Consider the following 23,287-nt stretch of genomic DNA (forward strand, 5'->3'; position numbering starts at 1 on the left):
AGGCACTTATATATGCATCAGTGTTATTTCATGTCTCATTTAATCTGAGTTCTGATGTGAGTAAAATACCCTCAGCATTTTAAAAATTATACAAAGATTTATGTAGCATGTCATAGAAGTAATTAAAATCCCCCTATGGTCAAATTATTTGCCACTTAACATATCTCCAACTCTCCCCCACGTTTCCAGGGGACAAGCAATTAAGAAGTAGCTTGGATCAGAGTGATCTAACAAAGACCATCATCTTCATAGTCTGGGAGAACTTGTGATATCAGGCATTTTAATACAAGGCAGCAACAGGAGATGCCACTAAAGATCTACTTGGGAACCTGACCAATAATTTCACATTCTTTAATAAGGCCAGTAAGGTGGAGTGGTTCAGATAGCCTAGTAACACCACTCAGTGCCAAGGATAACCAAACCTGAGTGCTACCTAAATTGTTCATTGTGACTAGACCGTGGAAACTAAAGGCACTCAAATCCTTAGCAATGTCTTTTGCGGGTAGGGTAGTGGTATGTGCTTGTTTTTTAAATGCAAGTTCTTACTTTAACATTATCTCACTATAAATGTATTAACACAGGTTCTTTTTTATCCCATAAGCTAAAGAATATTGCTTTTCATGGATACTAAAAGCACCAAAAGTTTATGCTAATACTTATTTTTGAGATGGAGCTAGATCTTTTAAAAACATCCTGATGTCAACAGATACTGGGATATTTTTCCTACACTGATGTACGATGTTGCACAGAACACCCTGAGTCATTGCAAGTTTGTCTAATATTCCCATTTCTATTTAGAAACGTGACAGTTGATTTCCCTTGCATTCAAAGACTGCCAACTCAAGAATTAATCTATTTTTCCAAAAGCTAACCTCTCAGTGAAATGAGAATACTCTTGAAGCAAATCTGTTCACTGGATGTTATCAAAATGACCTCTGGAGGGTAGTTTCTTGAAAAAACCTGATATGTGATAGTCCTGTTATTTGTTCTCCACTTTCTAGCCTTTAACATGGAAATCAATGGCTAAGAGTAGAGTTTAAGAATATTTTTAAGAGTTGAAATGGCTGCACAATCAATCTGTAAAGGAGGACAACAAAGTCCTTTCTCATCTCACTAACTCACTCCCTGCATTAATTTTCCATGGCAACATAACAAACTGCTGAAATGATGGTTGAAACAACACACATTTGTAGTCTCACAGTTTTCTGTAGTTCAAGCTTGACTTAACTGATGAAGACCTTGTCAGGCAGCTGTGAAATACTGAGAAACATAGAGTGGGAATCTACTCTTATTTGCTGGCACAGAGCTTCTCAAATCCTTGTTAACTTCCTGGTTATAAGAGAAAAAATTAACATTTTTTGTTACAACATTTGGTCTTAGTTCTCATATCTTGCTACTACTAGAGCCACTGAAGGCCCTGGAAATCTCTGGAATGATGTGTTATTTTGAATGCTAATGTACAGCTCTTGACTAGGGTACCTAGATAACTTTCAGATGGGATTGTTTGCCAAGGGAACCAACCCAGGATCAGAAGTTCAGCCCTCCCACTTGACTCCTGTAACTTCTCCCTCTCCCCACCACCCAGGGAAGGGAGAGAGAAATAAGCCCAATCACCAATGATAGGCAATTTCATCAGCCATGGCTACATAACAGAAACCCCATAAAAATACTGCCCATTGAGATGTGTAGGGAGGAGGCTATTCATTCCAGAGAGGTCAGCGAAGTTTGGCATCCCCTTCTTTAGCTTGCCCAATGCTCTCTTCCATTTGGCTATTTCCATATAATCAAGTCATCAGTGTTAGGAGTTCTATGAGCCATTGCAGTAAATGATTGTACCTAAAGAGCTATATGTAAAGCTGATCAGTTAGAAGGAATGGAGGCTTCGATTCTGGTATCTGATATGAGGCAAATCATGCCAGAGGAGCCCTTCATCATGAGTTCCTTGCTTGGAGTACAGGAAATTCTCACTATCAGAAAAGCTGACCCCTGGGGAGTCCGAACTAAATTAAATCACTGGACACAGTTGGTGTTAACAAGAAACACCTGCCATTTTAGCTGCACTCTTAGCAGGGTTGAGTCTGCATGTGGACCAAGGATTTTATTTCATGCTTCTGGGCAATTCAGTCGCAGTTGTGGGACTGATATCTTCAGCTTCCAGAATTTGTTCTTCTCAATGGGGAGCTCATAGCAAGGCTGTTCATTTCTTCAACGGCTGTAACTCAAGAAGAACTTCAGTCCCCTTGAGAGAAATCCTATGAAGATCTTTTTGATGAACTCAGGAGTCCACTCTTGGGACATTTACTCGTCCATATGCATAACAAAAACAGCACAAGCATATGATACTCAGTCATAGATTCTATCCATTCAAAAGGACTAGGAGCCACACAAGCACATGGGCCATCAAGGGTCATTTCACATTTCTGCTTCTACCTCGCTGATGACATCTACTTTCTAACCCTCAATTCTTCTTCTCCAGCCAGAAGCTCAAGGCAAGGTTACACCATGAAGTTATCAATCCCAATAACTGGTACAACCAGATCTCTCTCCATGGGGACTGCTCCATTACGTTTCCTGTCACATCCCTGCAGCCATCAGGGTCATATTGAAAGTGGTCAGTGCCACACAACGCACCCAGAAAGCCCAGGGCCCAGATGCCAATCAAAGAGCACAGGACAAAGGAGCCTCATCAGTTTGAAATCTGTAACGTGATTCAGTGCATGTGCCACTGAGCAGTGATAAAATTGAAATGTTCTTTTCCTTGCTAACAGAATATTTTTTTTAAAAAAAATGTATAACATTTTAAGTGCCAACCTTGTTCAGTTTTCTGTAGTATTGACACCCTACATTAGAGCATTCCCAGGGCAATAATGGTCCATTTGAAATGTATTTTTCTTTCACTGTTTTGATCTTTCTGTGCAAGTGATAGCATCAGAAGGATACTCTACTGACTTTTGTTCTGCCATTTTTCATAACAGTACAGAATAATAGCTTTGTTTTCAACTCTACTGAGTTGGAACAGAGAAAAAATAACTTTAAATAATATAAAATACTCTTTTGAATACTACTACTTTCCCTAGCTTTATTTTCTTGTCTCTTGAAAAACTCACACTTTCTTTACAGAATTTTCTTTTAATGATCCCGATGCCATTCTGAAAAGATTAGTATGTTTTGTGCTATGAAGAGGTGGATTCTCACTATCAGAAAAGCAGTTGTTTTTTGAAACTCTCAACCAAATCCCATTTCCCTTTCTCTGTGAGTCAGCTGAGCTGTTGCGTTGGAGTAAGCAGCACAAAGACACACAATGAATAGGCTGTCAACAACATCAGTCACTTGTTGGGGCAAAGCTGAAGGTGTGTCACCACAGCATACAACCAGAGGGTTCTTAAAAGATGTGAAGAATTCTGTCATCTGTTATCTTTGGGGACTTTGTGATCAAAATGTTCAGAGAAAAGGTTTCGATGAGCACATAATCCTTCACCAAAATCTTTTAGCTGCACTTGTGGTTCTTCCCTAAAACTACTCTTACATAGGGTCTGTGTCTATGGTTTCAGTTAGCAATAAGTTAAAACATATGGAATCATTAGCATGATGGTTTTTTTGGTTGTCTGACTGCAAATGATTATGAGGGTATGTCAGAAAGTCTGTAGAAAACCGAGTTAAAAGATAAGTTGATTTTGGCACATGATAAAATCTGATTCTCACTTTTCCCAGATGGAGGAAGAAAAAAAGGAGATTGGAAGCAGTTGCCTCACCCACTTTCCCAGATTCCTTGACCCTCCCCACTCTGATCAGTGGTCCACAGGGGCATGCATCCTTCTTAACTTTGTAAGAATCATAGAAACTTATTATTAAAAAAAAGAAATCTGAAACCTATGTAAACTTTTTTTTCCTAAACTTTACATATTTAGCATGAAGTTTTAGAAGACCCTTCACATTTCCAAAGTGTGTGTGGGGGGCAGTAGTGAGATTGTTTGGGCATCTTTCATATGTTAGTGGTTCTCAAATGTTAACGCTTGTCAGAATCACCTAGATAGATGGTTTCTTCCAATAGTAATCAATCAACGGTCCCAATTGCCTGACTCAGGAGGTTGGGGTGGGGTCCAAGAGCTTATAAATTTCAAGAGAGTCTGAGGTTATAGGTTTGAGTATCAAACTCTGGAATCGTTGCTCTCAAGCCACACCTATGTGTTCTCTTAGAGTTTCTCTACAATGTAAGGGTGCCAGTGTCCCTTAAAAGAACATCTAGCTAAATGAGCATGACCATTTTAAAAATGAGATAAGAATCAGACAGCAATCTCACTGGAATTTGAAGAGGATACTCACTTTGAGGAGTGAATTGAAAATACAGTTCTAGTTTGTAAGACAAAACAGTTGAACAAGATGATTTATCCTGGGGTTAAAAGATCTGTCCCTGTACCATGCTTTTTCAAGATCTGTTTATTTGAAGGGGGAGAGAGAGCGTGAGCCCATGAGTGAGTGAACTAACTCTTCCTCCACTGATTTACTCCCCAACTGTAACAGCCGGAGCTGGGTCAGGCCAAAGCCAGGAGCCAGGAACTCCATCTGTGTCTCCAACATGGGTGGTGGGAACACAAGTACTCGGGCCATCGTGTGCTGCCTCCCAGCCACGTGGGCAGAAAGTTGGCGGGGAAGTAAAGGTGGGATTCCACTCCAGGCACTTTGACACAGGATTTGAAAGTCCCATCTGTGGCTTAACCTGATGTACTACATGCCTGCCCCATAAACAACATTAAGACAAAATGATTTATTTGTATAGGGTATCGTTGCCTGCCTTTGAAAAAAAATTCAAGACTATATGATCTTTCAAATTGAATGGAGCTCATGTTTTGATTGGTCTTGACATTAACTGGTATATAAATGCAGAATAAGCCATTGCTTATTCTAAATAAAAGCTCCCTTCTTTTCATGTAAACAGAACCAAACATGCTCAAGAGGAAGTTGAGTTTTGTCAATACGTATCTTGGTTATTAAGAAAAGGTAAAGATCAAAAGCCATGCTAACAGACTGACCTTAACACATCTGTTGTAACAATCTCAGTCAGGATAGAAAGATGATAATATCATTTGCAAAATAAAATTATAAAATATTTTTATAGCTTTGAAACCATATCCTATATGAGAATCAACAGGGATCTAGTCAAAATCTTGAGCTTATCTTAAAGGGAAGCAAGTACCTTTGTTGAGACCAAACTGGCTCAAACCCACCAGAACCATGGCACTGTACATGCTGCACAGATTGTTGAATGAATTTAACCATTTATGACCAAAATCTCCCTACCAAGCATGCTAAGGCTACCATTTTTGAACATGCAATGTATGAAGAGACATGTAGCTGACCCATTCCTTTGTAGAACCAAGAATGTTACTTTCTTAACTGATTAAATTCCACATCCCACATGCCTTCTTTCCTTACCCCTCAACCCCGTACACTTCTCAGTAAAAATCTTTTGTAAAAGCAGAACAAGAAGTCAGCTTTGAGCTGTGCACCTGACTCCTTGCAACCTAAAAGTACACCTTACACCTTTGCTTGCAAGAGACCATGGCTTTGGTGATTTGGGCATATGCTGTACAGCATGATGCTAAGGCTCTGGAGGTTGACCACTGCCTTCACGCCATAATACACATATCTCTAGGTTATCAGCACCCCCTCAAGTATCTACTTACTTATTATGTACTGTCTTCTATAAAAGCTCTATTCTCATCCATCTGACACCATCAGGTTCTGAAATCAGTTAACCAGAATCAGTTATCTTTCAGCAACAGCTTACCTAAAGGTTCCTACTATTAGCTATAGACCATAGCATGTCTCCTGGGGAAACTATAGTCAGTCTCAAGGTGTTGGGATAAAGGACCACTGAATCTACAAAGAAAAAGAACAAAACTCCCAAGTGTAGGTTTCGAAATGTGATCTGAAATTTGCATTTTAAGTAAAAACTTGATTGAGCATGCAAGAGGACTTAAAAGATTAAAATTTTCATGGAGCCAACACTGTGGTGTAGCCAATTAATCCTCTGCTGGCAGTGCCAGCATTTCATATGTGCACCAGTTCAAGACCCAGCTGCTCCACTTCTGATTCAGCTCCCTGTTAACAGCCTGGAGGGTGGCAGAAGATGGCAAGGCCCTTGGTCCCTGTACCCATGTAGGAAACCCAGAAGAAGCTCTGGGATCTTTGTTTGGGATCAACACAGCTCTGGCCATTGCAGCCACTTGGGGAGTGAGCCAGCACATGGAAGATCTTTCCCACTCTGTCTCTCCTCCTCTCTGTAATTTTACCTTTAAAATGAAAATAAATAAATCTTTAACAAGTTAAAAAAATTTCCAGAACAGTTTTTACCTACAGGCAAATGGCTTTGGGAAAAACACAACAGCAGCAAGTAAGGGAATCACGTGAAGGTAAAAAAGACACATCTAAATATACTTAATTGTTTTCCAATGTTGTTGGTACCATTTTTAACATTTTATGATAGACATGATAAAGTACGTCTATTTCTTTTTTTGTTTTGCTTTAACCTTAAATTTAGAAGATTTAAACTAGTACTAATTAGAATAAATATACTCCCTTGATCCTAATCAATAGTTTGTATATAGTTTCATTTATATCAAATAGACACACCAAAAGAAATGTGCTCATTCTTAACTGGTTACCGCAACAACTGATCTTTATGCAAATAATAATTCTGTATAGTTTATATTATCTAATTTCAAGAAACATGTAGCTAAATTCCTGAGAATACTGTTTCATATTGACAAAATTTAAAAAAAATACAAGAACACATAAAATTGGCTGTATGCTAGAGGAAGGCGGAACCCATCCTTTAAGATGTCTGAGTATGAAGGCAAGACATTTGGAGCACTTAGGATGCTTGCCTTTCCAATGGGGGTGCCTGGGGTCATGTTTTGACAGTGCTTTCGACTCTAGATTCCTGCCAATGTGCATCCTGGGAAGTGGGAGGTGATGGCTGGCGTCCTTGGGTCCCTGCCACTTCTGTAGGAGACTCGGACTAAGTTCTGGGCTCCCAGTTTTGGCCTGGCCCAGTACCTGCTGCTCAGGGCATTTGGAGAGAGCAGATGGAAGCTCTGTCTCACTCTTTCAATCTGAGTTCAAATAAGTTAAAATAGTTTTTGAAAAGAAATCTTAATGAAAATCATGAATAAAAGCTAAATATGAACTCCAGGGGAATTTTGAAAATACAAAAAAAATGGAACTCAGATGCATTACTATAATAGTTTAAGCTTAAAATGACTTGTTAATAGATACTGAATTACACTTAGGCAAAGTCACATTGTTCTATAAACAAAAAGTTACTTTTAAAAACACCACTGATTCAGTCTGTACAATGCTGAAGGAAGCAGGATGTTTACTGCTCTTACTTATAATCTGGAGTCACGTACAAATCTCTCGTTAGCAGCTCATTCTCAAGGTCTTGTTAATGATTTGACTATGGTTGTTATTGTTTCATTAACATCAAGCAAGGGAGGCTTTGTGCCAATGATATATCTTTCTGCAATGACAGAAATAGTAAAAACAGAAGAGGATTTCATATTTTTGGAAGTGTGTATGTGTGTGGTTTTCGAAAACTTCATGGAAAATGAAGCTTACGAAAAAACGTGAATTTCAAAATGTTTTTCACTCAAACTTTAAAAAACATTTTTATATTTACTTGGGAGACAAATAGAGACAGATACATATACACATAGAGACAGAGAGAGAAGATGGATGTAGGGAGAGAGGGACCTTTTCCACCTGCTGGTTCTCTTCTGAAATGCCAGCAATGCTGAGGAACTGGGTTGTGGCCAAAGACAGGAACTGGGAAATCAGTCTGAGTCTCTAGGAAGAGGAAGAATTGTATCCTGGGGGGTGGGGGTTAACACCTTGGATCCTGAGTTAACCAGGATCAAAGATGGATTAGGCTAAGGCCAAATCCCTATGAATTAGACATTATCTTATAATTACAAACAATATTACAATAAATATTTGTATGTCTGTGTATTTGGGGGGTGTATATTCAGGAATGAAATTGTGATCTGTCACCTGTTCAACTTGCATTTTGGTTCGAAAGATGCCATATAATTGAGAACTGATTAAATACTGAGTGTTACACAAATATAGCAAAAACATTGCTATTAGCATTATTCCCTTTTTCTAATCCAATTGTAACATTTTTTGAGACAGGCAGTTCAATTCAACGAACATTTGTCCTCAACTGCTAAACCAGATGGCTAACTTTAAAAACAGTCCCTACCTGTTTTAAATTCCAATATTTTCAACCACCTCCTCTTTCATTAAGGATATTCTGATACTTGTAAATTTTTAATATAAACATAAGCATTATTTATATATTTTCTAGAAATAGTAAACCTTTGCTCTCATACTAAATTATTTTCTTTATTTTATTCCTGCAGAGAAGGGACACCGAAACTACAAACTGTAGCTCTAATCTCCTTCATTCTACTCCATGATATGGAGATCAGATAGGATGGGAGGCACTTCACAGGCGGTCTGACAGTCAGATGGTATAGGCTTAGGAACTTGCCTTCCTTGTGGTGGAAGGCATCCCATAGAACTTCCCTGGAACTGGGGGTTTCTCAAATCCTGCCTCTTGCACAGCTTGTATCTTACACGTGCAACTAATGCTGCATTATCTCTGTGTGCTCTTTTCGTTGGTCCTGCTTCTATTCTAAGAATCCCTCTCGTGGCCTAGGTTTATTCCGTTAGGAATATCTCTAGGCTTTGGAATCCAGGCACTGAACAGTATATGCCTTGCGTTGCTCTGCACCATGACCTCCAAAGACAAGGCCACTGCAAAGAACGACACCCAGCAACTACAAGGAAGATCATTTTGCAGCTTTAGTGAGATTAGTCCTGGATCCTGCAAATCCATGTGGTCAAAAGAATTTCTAGATAAGTCTTGATTTGACCTCAAATACATGTCTCATCTGTGTGTCCATTATCAAAAACAAGAGTCTGATCTGTCAGCAGGTTAGAAGAGGTCTTGCTTTCAGGGTTGAGAGTAGATACGCATTTTGGGTCTTTCATCAACTCCTCCTCCTCCCCTATTATCAAGTGAGTCATGCACTATATTAAACCATGTCATTAGACCCTTACAAATTATTTTCTCTCTCTCTCTCTCTCTCTCTCTCTCTCTCTCTCTCTCTCTCTCTTGCTTAAGCAAGCCTAAGGGAAAGAAAGTTCATCACAAATCCAGATGAAGCTAATAAAGGCTATTTTGTGCTTACCTCCTCGATCTCGGGCAGCTAAACTTTGACCCCTTCTTAATGTAATGTCCAACTGGTACATTCCTGGATCAGCTGTAGAGACATCTGCATTACTGGTTCCAGCAGTATTGATCTTCTGAAAAACAGGAAATACACAGGACCGTCAGTCTACCATCTCTGCTTTATTGGCTCTAGGGTCGAACTGTATCTTTTACCTAAATTATAAGAACTAGTCAATAAAATAAGTCATCTTGTGAGCCCAATTTCATATATATCCAGTTCACTTAAGGTTTTGAAATTTGCAAAAACACTCTAGATTCAAAGTAAAAACAGGGCAGTTACAGAAACAACCAGTTTTAACTCTGACAAGGAAACATTTCCCAAGAGAGACGGCCACTAACAGATTAACTCAGACACAAGAATACAATCAAGGCTGGGAAACAAAAAGTGTGCAACAGCAATTCACTTTCACAAAACTGAAAAAAGAATGATTTATTCAGTGACTCTGCTGACTTGTTTATCTATGCACAAGATCTCAGGCTGATGGATTATACACTTCTGCTTCCAGTCCACCATAAAACATAATTATTCAGGAATAAATTTGCCCTGCATTTTGACAGCATTTGAAAGAAATAAATTCTGAGTGTTGCTCAATTGCTTCTGAGGCTTTCTACTGAATAAAATGTACACATGCTATTTCTAAATCCATCTTTGCAAGACTTCCTCTATGAAATATTTTTAGCAACAATACACTCTTAATAATTTACTAGGTGCTGAGTTACAAAGGCCATGAAAGGGAAACAAGCCTATAAAAGAAATGCAAAAGAAACACACAGAAAAAAAATGCATGGGTCATAATTTGTAAATGCTGTTCCTTTGTACATAATAGGAGAACCTTTCTTTACATTTTTTGAAATTAAATTATTTTTTTCTGGTTCAGAAAGAATGCCTCTTTTTCTGGGAATATATACTGACAATGTAAAAACACAAGATTTTCAATTCTTTTTTTAGAAATAAAGTCACTTTTAACAAATACCATTGAGATATAACTCATATGCTATGAATTCACCTTTTAATGAAAGCAGCATTTTTTTCTTTTTAGTTCTTAAGACTGAAACAAGAAGTTTTCCTGTAAGAGCAATTATGACCAGAGGCAAGAAGCCCAAGTTTGATTGATTGTCTGAACTCATCATCTCTCTGCTGGCAGCAATAAACTGCATCTTCTCCTTGTGATTTCCTTGTTTCTATAAATGGTAGCAAGTACCCCCAGTTACCCAGGCAAGGAATCCCAGAGCCACCTTTGACTTCTTTGCCTCCTCCTCGCATCCAAATAGTTGCTCAATCTCATCCACTTCATTTCCCTATTATTTCTCCCAGTTGCCTTTTTTATGTTTTATTTCTTTTATCATTAATTTGGTTCAGGCCTGCAAACCACTGACACATGAGAAACAAAATGATCTGGGTGTTCCACACGCTAGCAGCTAACGACTGAAACGATTGAAGACCTATCTTTGCATGGTTTGCAAAGTCTTACACAAACATGCAGACACTCGTGTGTTGGCACCTGTGTCCTGTGGTTGGGTTTCAGACTTTCTTCTCAAGAAGGCTAGTATCGTATGTTGTCTGTTATTAACTTTTTAAGTAAAATATGAGTACTCTTTTAATCAACTTGTACAGATCTCTTTTAAAAATATTTTAGGTACATCTGATAAATGCATTTGAAACATATTTGTGAAATGTTTAACACATTCAATTTAGTTTCATCTCTCATCCATTTGCACTTTTAAAATGTAAAAAAAACCAGTGAAGCATATTTTAAGTATACGATTCAGAGTTAGCTAGAGTTGCCATGCCATGTATGAATGGCTCTAACTTACTCACCTTGCAATGAAAGCTTTACTTCTGATCATACCTGCCCCTTTTCTCTGTTTAACACCATCCGCCCATTCTCAGAGGCATGTGAACTGGTAACAGCATAGTTTACTTAAGTATTTTCCTACTGTAAACATTTGCATTGGTTTCAGTGTTTGTCATGATCTAGTGCTTTTATTTCCCTTACAGAATGTATTCTACCCTGGGATGACATGGAAGGGCCATCTCCCATGTCTGGGTACTGCTGAAGTTGGGCTGCCTTTCCCTCTCTTTCCCCAGATACAAGAAGGAAAAAAAAGATATTGCAAACAGTTGTCTCATCCACTTTTCCCCATTCCTTGACCCTCCCCATCCTAATCGATAGGCCACACGGGCATGCATCCTTCCTAACTATGTAAACATCATCATAAATAAATCATTAAAAGAGAATGTATTTTTCAAAAAAAGTTCAAACACTTCACACTATGAAAAACATGCAAAAATGACCATTTCCCATCTACTCTTGCCAGCACAGAATCTACTAATTATACAACTCATCCTCCAACACTACTTCCAGAACTATAAAGTGCACTGAAGCCAGTGTGAAGCACAAGAGACAGACACCGTTCCATGGCTGCACAGACACCACCCTGGAAATACAGACAGCCAACTAAGGTCATCTACACCACTTTTTAGTGAAGGGTTTATTCAGTGAGGTTTAAATTTAGGTCTAGTATACATATGCTCAGGTCTAAGTGTGTCCTGAAACTTCCATTAGGTTCTTTTATTGCTTCCAAAGAAATAAACTTACAAACATTAAGCTTAGATAGATTCAATACTTTGAAAAAGAAGGAAGGCAATGTGCATGGTCCTCCTTTGCACATCTCTTTGCAATGCCCTGGTGCGTGAGCATCTTGGAAGCAGACACATCTGAAGGTTCACACAGCGCGTTTTTAAGCCCTCGTTCTCTTCAGTGCTTCTTGGAGTTTAAAACATATAACCTACAGAGAATTGAGTTTTACAGCTTAACATGACCTAGATGAACAGACACATGGTTGGGGATCTGCATCAAAGTTGGCTAATGAGTGAGTTCTTTGTTTTCTCTCTTCTCCTTTGCCTTTGTAGGGTATCTAATACACTGGCCTTCCAGTGTACTAAGAGTTTCCTTTTCCATCCAGGCAGCCATTACAAATTAATCAACGCTGTTACCTAAAGTGAAATTCTGTGCACTCAGCAGCTATAATAAACAAGAGATGCAACATAATGGAGGTTAGTGCCATCAGTAGAACATGAATCAAAGCCAACAACCATGACAAAGAATCTAAGAACATTTCCTAGAGATGACAGTGGCACAGATCTGAAAATATGAGTAATACAATGGCAAGACTCAAAGAAGGGACCTATGTGTAAGTCCCATCTCTGCTCCAAACTCTAACTTTCTCAAGTGCACTCTGAGATGCAGAAGCAGTTGAAATGGCACAAGTGGGTGAGTACCTGAGACCCATATGGGAGACCTACACTGAACAGCAGGCTCTGGATCCTGGCCCAACCCTGACAGCTGTGTGCACTTCGGGAGTCAGTCAGTGGATGCAAGAGCTTCTTGATTCTGTCTCATAGCTTTTCCAATAAATAAAAAGAAGTAACAGAAAAAAACACATTTAATACTCAAAAGAAGGGAGTATCAGAGAAATCAACATGAATTCAGTAGTGGTCAATGATCAAAAGCTGCCTCAATGGGCTGTGAGAAGTAAGGTAGACTGATGGTAGGGTGCCTCCCTGAAGGGGTTGGGTCTGTGGGAAGCAGGGAGACATTTTAGGCTTTGTAAGAGAGAAATACTACAACCATACTCTGGGCTAAGTGTTCAGCATGCAGACATCAACAAAAGCTGGCTGTTTCTCTCTGCAGGGCAGACAAGAGTAGGGAAATCCTGCAGATTTAGGAATCATTTGTCAAGTTGCCAGCAGCGCAGTTGAAGTCAGAAGAACATAATCTCATTAGTGGTCACAGAAACAAAAGATGGATGTGAGATACTGAGGAGGCTCAGTCAGCTGAATTTGCCCAGCGACAGGATGTGACCGATGTGGGGAATGGATGGGTGAGTCATAGGCTTGTTGGAGGCCGGCTCCTGGGAGGGTGGCCAAGCTGGTGACGGACAGCAGAAATGAAAGGAGAGCCAGCTGCAGGCAACTGTCATGTCAGGTCCCAGGGGCAGCCCTAGTTTTATACAAGAGAGCAGAGCAAGGACTGAAATAGATTAGGGGGACATCTCCCCTTGGGCTCACTGCCAATGACAGAAGCAAGGCTTCAAAGAGACTTACACCAGAGGGCCTTTCAGATTCTTTATACTTATGCCTTGAAACACCTGGGTAATGCATACAGCATCAGCAAGAGGATCCATGGGACTCGCGACTGCGCTGTGTGGAAGGTCTTTTTGCTGAATGAGGAGAGCTTCTGCCAGGAGACAGAAAAACACTGACGCACTGGCAGGTGAGCGAGCCAAGTGGCTTTTCTGAGTTTTCCATTCTGGGTGAACAAGGGTCTATTCTGCGAACAGGGGTGGTCAGTTCTCAGATCAATAGGAAGTAGCAGTCCTACAGCCATGCACAGAAGGGAGGAGCATGCCTAAGTTCTTGGGATTTCCTTGGGTCCTCCAGGAACTGCCACACCCTGTGGATGACAGTCAGCTACACTGTTCTACACATTTTATTTTTCGCAGTATATTCATGAGAGGTCTAACTTTGTGCACCAACAGAACTTAAAAACCTAATGCACAGCCCTACTTAGTAGCCCAATGACTAAGGTCCTCAACTTGCATGTGCTAAGATCCCATATGGGTGCCACTTTGTATCTCAGAGACTCCCCAAGCAACCGCAATGGCTGGAGCTGAGCTGATCCAAACCAGGAGCCTCTTCCGGGTCTCCCACATGGGTGCAGGGTCCCAAAGCTTTGGGCCATCCTCAACTGCTTTCCAAGACTGCAAGCAGGGAGCTGGATGGTAAACAGGACTGCCCACTAGCACCCATACGGGATCCCAGCGTGTGCAAGTGGAGGATTTTAGCCACTAGGCTACCATGTCAGGCCCAAAACCAAATTTTAAATAAAAAATAAATACATCATTACATTAACAAATTTAAAAAATATTGCCAGCTACAGTAAAATAATAAAGCTCAGTGCTCATTTATGATCAAGCAAAACTCCTTAATTAGAAGTCGGAGAAAACTTGAATATTTTGTCCTCTGTAGACTATATATATATATTTTAATTTTTTAAACTTGGATATAATTATGCTAAGTGAAATAAACCAGACACACAAAGGTAAATACTGGTGCTTTCACTCATATGGGGAAGTTAAAAAAATTCTGAATGTTCAAGTTTCAAATATTTAACAACATTGTTAAGGAAATTAAGAGCTAGCATTGAAAAAAATGTCTTGTGAGTCATTACCAATTTCTATTTTAGTATCTCTCCTACATTATGATATTCAATATCATTCTATAATAAATATTATATATCTAAATTTCCATCAACTGATATTCTTAAATGTATTTTCTTTTTAAAAAAAGATTTATTTATCTTTCATTGCAAAGTCAGATATACAGAGAGGAGGACAGACAGAGAAGAAGACTCTCAGTCCGATGACTCACTCCCCAAGTGAGCACAACGGCTGGTGCTGCGCCGATCCGGAGCCAGGAAGCGGAGCGGCCGGGATAACAACTGGCGCTCATATGAGATCCCAGTGTGCTCAAGGTGAGGACCCCAGCCGCCAGGCCACACTGCTGGGCCTTAAATGTATTTTCTAAAACAGCATTCAAAGCCAATGAGATTTTCAAAGTTCAAGGAAGCTCGAAGAAGTGTTTGCCAAAGAAATCATAGTTAGTTGAAGATCTACTACAATGACTTTGAGGACTGGCACCTTAGGCAGAATGGAGAAAATCCGTGACAATGAATGGGTATATCCCATTATATATGTCACTCACAGCGCCTGATTAACCCACAGTGCCAAAGGAAGAAATCTTTATGCTTGATTCAAGCAAACATAAGTTCCCTGTCCACTGGTCATAGCTGAACAGACTGGAACTGTTCAGGAGGCATGTACCTAGCTGGTGGGTGATAGTTGTTATTTAGAATTCGATACTCCAAGGCAACAGTTATGGCAACTAAGATCAAAGACAAGAAAACGTTGTCAGACTCCAAGGTCATAATAGAGGAACCGGAGAAGCCACAAGATTAGTGTAAAATCCCAACCAGGAAACAGATGTTGAAACTAGGTGGAAGTCTGTGGTGTAAAGATCTGATTGTTTATAGCCCTGACCTACATTATTGCTAAACTGGGGATTTCTGCTTTTTTACTGGTCGAACTTTTTCTTTGGTGGAGCTAAGTCCTTGATTGTAACATAATTGAAACTATGCTATCTCAATGACATACACACACACACAAATGAAAAAATAAGGAAAGAGTGGGAAGTAAAAAGAGAAAAGAAGAAACGAAGAAAAGGAATATCATTACAATCCTAGAATTGTATCTATTAACTATATTAAATCTCTTTATACCCCCAAGATAGAAATCACTGAATATAAAATTAAAAAAAGAAAGATACACACAGAGCAGAGGGTGGAGTAGGATGCTGTGACAGCAGTGAGGCACAACTAACCAACACAGTCACAATCAGATCAAGGCAGAGAATGGTGGCTTGGGAGCCTCCCTCATCTGGCCTCGGAGGGGCCGGAACTCCTGGAGTCCTTGGCCCTCACAACATAAGGGGAGCAAAGGCAAGACAACGAGAATGAGGGTCAGCAGAATATCCCCGCATTGTCAAGGTGTATGGGAGGAAGCCCTTGAGGGAGGCTGAAGACAGGCAATGCTCCCAGCTCAGCCTGCTTCCTCTTGGTGTGGTGCAGCCATCAGGGGAACACCCTGGTCAGCCTTCTGCACGAAGCAAGACTGAGCTGTAGGAGCGCATTCAATAGGAACTGAAGAAAAGTCTTACAGTTAACATGACCATACCTTTTAGCACTCTTGGAGAGTGAAAGAGAATGTTATAAATAATTAAATGGGGTAGGCGTTACATCTGCAGTGAGATGCGGCCGAGGACCAGCCTACTGGAGTTCAAGTTCTGGCTCCAATCCTGATTCCAGCTTCCTGCTGATGCCTACCGTGGGAGGCAGTGGCAATGTGTCATGTTGTTGTAGACACCACACGTAGAGACCTACGCCAAGTGCTTGGCTCCAGGTTTTGGCTTGGCCCAGCCCTGGCTGTTGGCAGCATTTGAGGACCAGCCAATGGAGCTCTTTGTTTTGGTCTTTCTGTTTCTCAAACAATAATAACAATTCTGCACTATAAACAAGAGTATTCCAGAAATGTCTAAAGCTAACCTTGAATTAACTAGAAAGCAGAAAACACAATCCTATCTTTTTTTTAAACTGAGCTACAATCCTGTGTTTAATTCTGGGCATCTGATTTCCTGGCAGCCCAAACCAAACCAAAGGGCACTGTAGATATTCAGGCCTGATAAAGGGCAGCATTTACCACTATTGGAAAAGTTTGAAATTGGGATTCCCAGAATCTCTTGTCTGGAACTCCCACCGCACTTACTGCTCTCCCATGGCTGGCATGAAATTGGCGATTGTGGACCCCATTACATCAATACTGCTGATATCATTTTCACTCACACTTACATGATAGAAAATGACCCAAGGCGAAGGCAAAGAAAATTTTCTATGTCAGGTCATTCCCTTTCAAAATTAGACCAGGTCACCAGTGTTTGTTTTATCGGATGCAAAGTTCTTACAATCAAAGTAGAGATGTGAGATTAACTACTTTAGTCAGTGAGGAAAAGGAGGGTCCCACACTGGATGCAGAGTATTCATTCACTTAAACACATTTATGCATTAACAAAAAATCATGGGGCCGGAATTGTTGTACAGTAAGTTAAGCTGCAGCCAGCATCCCATATCAGATTGCTAGATTAAAGCAAGAGTATTGAGCTCAAATCAGCATTCTGCTAAAGTGACTAGCAAGGCAGCAGTTGATGGCCCAGGTACATGGGTGCCTGCCATCCACACAGTAGACCAGATAGAGTTCCAGGTTCCTGATTTTGGCCTGGTCCAGTGCCAGCTCTAGCAGCCATTTGGGAAGTCAACTGGCAAACGGACTATTCCCCCCACCTGCACCTGCTTCCTTCATTCCGTCCCTCTGCTACTTTGCCTTTCAAGTGAATCTAATAGATCATTTAAAAAGATGAAAATACAATCACACACTAACGTGTGTTACTGTAGGAATGATGAGATCAGGGGTCATGCTGTTTTCTTCTTACTTTCAAGAAATTTTCACATTTTCAGAAGCTGTGTGATATGGATTATTCCAGTACCTTAAAAACACTTCAAAATAACATCATGCATTGCTGCTTTTACTCTTTGATAACCATTGAAAATGCTATGGAATAGGTTCATAAACTTGCTTTGGTATAACAACTGCTTTCCCACAGGCAGAGCTATCCATGTGTCTCACATATGCATGTCTGAGTTTAAAACGAAGCTGGGGTCTTTTTCTCCTATTACAATCTCACAGCCATTGGTGCACAGAGCAAGGTCTTATTCACTCAGCTGTACAAATAGCAAGCTATTCCATACTAGTACAACCCAAAGAGGCAGTGCAGATACGGAGTAGCTCTTAGAGAACACTGTGATTTCTATTCTATTAGATATCATCTTGGCAAACCCTGGGACAAAATGTTATTAAAAAGTTTTCCAACAACAAAATAAATTATACAAAATTGGATAATAGCTCATAATAGAAAAAACATCTCCATTATTCTATACTGAAAGAAATACAAGGTTTGAATAAATAACCATTACAAAAAATGTAAACGGGGAGAATAGAAAAATCTACAGGGCAGAATTCCAAACAATTGCTGCAGACCTCCTTCTAGGGCAATAGGACAGAACCCCTTCCACACACTTATGCCTTGGTGTGAGCTAAGTACTGTGGTCCAAAGGGCAAAAGGTGGACAAGAAATAGTGATGGACAAGCACCTCACAGCAATGGTGAAATGCTGACCACAGCATCCTCGATCAGGTGTGATGAGAACAGACTTTACCCCCATGACCAACTTCATTCAAACCAGTACCACTGTGCCCAACCATGAGAAATGCATCAGGCACTCAAAGCAAACAAAATTCTATAAAATAGCTGGTCAGTACTGCTCAAAGCTTTCAAGGTTATAAAAAAAACAAACAGGGAGAGTCTGAAAATCTCTCACAGCTTGGAAGAGCCTAGGGAGCCATGAAATCCAAATGGAGGCGGTGGTTTGGATGAGATCCTGAGGCAGAAAAATCCTGTACAAAAACTCAAGCTTTCCAGAGAGAAAATGATGGACTTTAATTAATCTATCAACATCGGCTCTCATTTGCTGTGACAAGTGGTTCTCAGTGACAAATATTTAATGTGTAAAATTTTTAAAAAATATTTATGTATTATTTTTATTCTAAAGGCAGCTATACAGAGAGGAGAAAAGAGAGAGGAAGATCTTCCACCCACTGGCTCACCCCAAGTGGCCGCAACAGCTGGAACTTAGCCAATCTGAAGCCAGGAGCCAGGAGCCAGGAGCTAACTCGGATCTCCCAAAATGGTGCAGGGTCCCAAGGTTTGGGCCATCCTCAACTGCTTTCCCAGGCCACAAGCAGGGAGCTGGATGGGAAGCAGGGCTGTCAGGATTAGAACCAGCACCCATATGGGATCCCAGTGTGTGCAAGGCAAGGACTTTAGCTGCTAGTCTACCATGCCAGGCCCTAATGTGTGATATTTTGCACAAATTATTACAGTAACACATCCTAATCATCTTGGCATGTGAGATTTCTTTTTCTACTCAAAACTGCTCTGCTTCAAATACTGATTTTATTATTTGTAAACATTTATTTATGCATTCGAAAAAGAGAGAGACAGACTCACCCACTGGTTCACTTCCCAAATGTCCCAAACAGCTAGAACATTCCTGATTTGGTACAAGCCTAAATCAGAATTCAGAACTTAACGCACATCTCCCAGTTAGATGTCTGGAATTGAGTACCTGCACCACAAGCAGCTGGCTCTCAGTGTGTGCATTAGCGGGAAGCTGAGTCAGCAGTGGAAGTAGGACTCAAGCCAAGTCTTTGCAGCATAGGGTGGACACATCCCAACTGGCATCTTAACCATTGTGCCAAACACCCATCCACGGATAGGAATGGCAGTAAGTGTTCCCCAAACTCACCAGGGTCCTAGATAACTTTTTGCCAGGGAACCTGATAGTACTCTCTGCTGCGCCTGGATAAAATGATGAAGGTGTTAACAAGTAGAAGATTACAAAAAAAGTTTGTGGAAAAGCTCAAAATCCATGAGTATAGGGAATCTTCAACAAGCTCCTGGAAAATGCATATTAAGAAAAAAAACTATGCAGGCAATTAAAAACAATTTGCACTAACATCAATGTATCTTTTTTCAAGATTAAAAAAAAATTTATTGGAAAGTCAGATTTACAGAGAGAAGGAGAGACAGAGAGAAAGATCTGTCCACTGGTTCACTTCCCCAGTGGTCACAATGGCCACAGCTGAGCCGATCTGAAGCCAGGAGTTTCTTTCGGGTCTCCCACATGGGTGCAGCGTCCCAAGGCTTTGGTGCATCCTCAACTGTTTTCCCAGACCACAAGCAGAAAGCTGGATGAGAACTGGAGCAGCTAAGATACAAACAGGTGGCTACATGGGATGTGGGCAGATGCAAGGCAAGCATTTAATCATTAGGCTACTGTGCTGGGCCCTCAATGTATCTTCCTATTCTACTTTTCACAAGCTTTTTGAAGTCTGAACATTCTAGTTACTCCCCCAGCATGTGTTTCTGCTTTTCCCTTTAAAATCATAGCTTAATTTCCTCTTGATAATCAATGTGCTGGAGAAGCGGACTTGCTCCTCAGCTCCAAGCTTATGCCAGTGTAACACCCTGATCACCATGCTGCTTCAGGGATGGGCATGCAACCTAAGCCCTTAGCTCATTTTTTAAAAAATTATTTGTTTATGTATTTATTTTTAAAAAGAGAGAGAGAAATCTTTCATCTGCTGATTCACTCTCCAAATCTCCTCAACATCCAAGGCTGAGTCAGGACAAAGCCAGAATCTACAACTCCATTAATGCCTCCCACATGGTGGTGGAGTGGGGCCCAGTAACTTACACCATCGTCTGCTGCTTTCCCGACATATCAGCAGGAAGCTGGAGTGGAAGCAGAGTGGCGTCACATGTAGCAGCTTAGCCTGCTCTGCCACAACGCCAGCCCCGACCTAAGCTCTTCTGCTCAGGGTGAATCTGGGACACACAAAAGAATGCTGGAACGAAGTTTGAGACTGATTGTCTCCCCGCCCCTCCCACATAAGAAAGAGCAAACACACGGCTTGCTGAGTGAGGAGCCAGAGCCATCTCGGGTTTCGTAAGGTGGCCAACATGAGATCCAGCATATGATAGGGTGGAGTGATCAAATTAAGCTCAAGTTCACTTTGGAACTTTTGAGTTATGTGAGCTAATTAATTTCCATTATAACGTAAGTCAGAGTTGCTTTTTGATACTTGTCACCAAAGGCATGCCAATGAGGAGATAGCAATGGAGCACAAATGCCTGATTCATTGTACATAATAAGCCTAAGAGATAATCGCTCACTAATCTAGATGTACAGGTGTGAAAAGTGGCGATTAGAAAGGTTGCCTAACTTGTTTCTACTAAAAAATATTGGAAATGAGATGTGGGGCCATAGGCTTGTTCCTAGCCACTGTGCTAATGTTTTTCTTTCTGATGAGAAGAGTTAGCAAGTCAATGAGACACCTAAAATGACATGACAATTTAAGTTTCCCTAAATCTCATTACAGCATCTTACTTGGCTCATATACAAATGGGAGGAGAGGTTGCAGTTGAGGATAAAGCTCTAACGAAAAGGTTTGTAAATCACAGATTCAGAATTTGTTCCATAGAAAAGGTATTCTTCTCTACCTTCTACTGCTTTAAGTATTATCTACTGCTTTAAGTTATTTTAAGTAATTTGTGGAGCTTTTCTCTTTTGACTTCTAGTCAAATGGCTTTGGTGTCACTAAGCTAATTCGTTGCAAATTATTTTAGGAAAAAAACATGGTTTATGATAAATAAAAATCAGGGCTTTATAATTACAGCCATACACAGGCCTTTATATGGTGTACAAAGCACAGAAATGATACATAACTTTCTCTACCCCAGAAGCTGTCTCATCAAAAGACATGTCCAGGTGAGAACCAGGAGCTGTGGGCAGACAAGAGAAGCCACAGTGGGATGAAGTTCCTCCCACCTGTAGGATTCACGTGGCCCTCAGCCAGGTACTGGCACAGGCAAACAGCAGGATAGGTGGCCTGGCCCTTCCCAGCAGGTTGTAGAGCAGCAGCGAGGCTACTTGGCACAGAACAGAGAGCGCTGTGTCCCCTTCTAAATGATGCTTCTTTCCTGGGATGTGATTTCCAGCCTTCTGCTCATTGAAATTTACTGACTGTGCCTGGGTGAGTCAGCAGTTCCCACAGGTGTCACTGACCTTGTTGCCTGGGGCTCACTCTCCCTGCTTCCAAGCTCACTTAGCCCCCTGCTTCCTTGACCTTCCTCCTGGGCTGTCTCATGGGCAACTCCGACTCGGTGGGCCCCGTGCTAACATCAAATCTGCTTCCGACTTCAGTGTCTCCATCATTAGCACCCTCCTCCTTCCATTCCACTCCACCTTCTCACCAGATTGGTCATTGAGTCCCTTTAAGGACATTTTCAAGGCACGTCTTAATTCTGTCTTCGTTGTTTCACACTTACCATTTGCTCTTAACCTAAACCCCATTATGCTCAACCCAAATTAGAGTCATGACTTTCTAAGCAATTGCTGCTCTTTCACTTCGGCTTGCCTACCACTGTAAGAAGCAGCTGAAGTACTCACCAAACATAAAAGTGACCATGCTATCCTCTTGCATAAAATAGCTCTGTAAACCTCCAAGCATGGAGGAAACCTTTACCACAGCTCATAAAATCTTACACAATCCTCCCCAGAAACTTCCCCAATTTTGCCTCCAGCCTCTTCCTCTCAGTACCTATCATCCACAGGAACCTTGTGCGAGTTTCCCGAAGAGCTTAGCACCGGGTTTCGCCTGGAACCATCTTCCCCAGGCTATAGGTGTCACTGACTTCTGCAACTCTCAGTTCAAGTCACCTCCTGTGAGAAGCTTACCCTGACCTCTTGTCTAGAAATTTTTCCACCAGTCATTCTTTCCCACTACAACCTGCTGTTTGATTTATACAACTCAATACCATTTGGAAACACTGTATGTAGAAGCTGGCCTCCTACTGGTGGACATTATGCCCAGGTGGGACATCCTAAAATTGCCATTGTTAGAGCCAGTGCCTGGCCAGAGTTGATTACTACACCTTGACTGAAAGCAGTAAGTATCCAGTTAGAGCTCTTGCTTGTAGAAAGAGGAACGTACATCTTAAAAGGGGGAACAGAAGCTTTTAAGTTTGGTGTAATGTCTCAGAAATTAAGGGAATGAGGCCAGAAGCAGCCAAAATTGCTAATGAAAGGGGCCCAGGGTCCACAGTTGTGCCTGAGTCAGGTGAGTTTCATGGAAGATGGTGCTCTCACTGGTTGTGGGGTAGGTACTCAGCATGCCCACACAACCAAATATCTGCCATGGTGCACAGAGTAGCTCTGATATTTCAAGGTCTTAAAAAAAAAATCCCATGATTATTTTGGGCTTATTCTTTCAGAAACAGTGTAGTATAGCAATTTCATAGCCAGCCTGCTAGAGTTTGAATCCTAGCTCTGATATTTTCTAGTCATGGGCAAGTGACTTAACCTCTTTATGTCTCAATTTTCTTCCATTGAAGTGGAGATAGTAATGGGTCATGCCTCACTGGGCTGTAAACATTAAGTGAGCTAAGGGCTGTGAAAATTAAATGAGTTAATAACTGTACAGCACTTACAAGTGCCAAGGACTTAGTAAACACCATGATAATGTCAACTAGTAGGTTTGTTTCCAGAAATGCCAGGCAAATTTGCAATGAAAGCGGATAAACTCTGAGAACAATGCCTCCCCCCCCCAGGTGTATTCCAAGGACCAACCACACACGAGGGGATCATAAAAATTTACATGAGCATAGATGCTGTAATTTAATTTCTACCATCACCTT

General features: G+C 40.9%; 1 protein-coding gene across 12 annotated transcripts in view; it reads right to left on the minus strand.

Moving 5' to 3' along the window:
- MCTP1 (multiple C2 and transmembrane domain containing 1) overlaps nucleotides 1–23,287 on the minus strand; it is a 425,601-nt gene that overhangs the window by 242,448 nt on the left and 159,866 nt on the right. For all 12 annotated transcript variants that reach the window (XM_058656258.1, XM_058656260.1, XM_058656255.1 and 9 more), the window contains exon 2: nucleotides 9,258–9,372. In XM_058656258.1, the coding sequence (XP_058512241.1) occupies nucleotides 9,258–9,372 (115 nt within the window). The remainder of the gene's footprint in view (nucleotides 1–9,257; nucleotides 9,373–23,287) is intronic.

This window comes from Ochotona princeps, chromosome 28 (assembly GCF_030435755.1).
Source record: "Ochotona princeps isolate mOchPri1 chromosome 28, mOchPri1.hap1, whole genome shotgun sequence".
NCBI lineage: Eukaryota > Metazoa > Chordata > Mammalia > Lagomorpha > Ochotonidae > Ochotona > Ochotona princeps.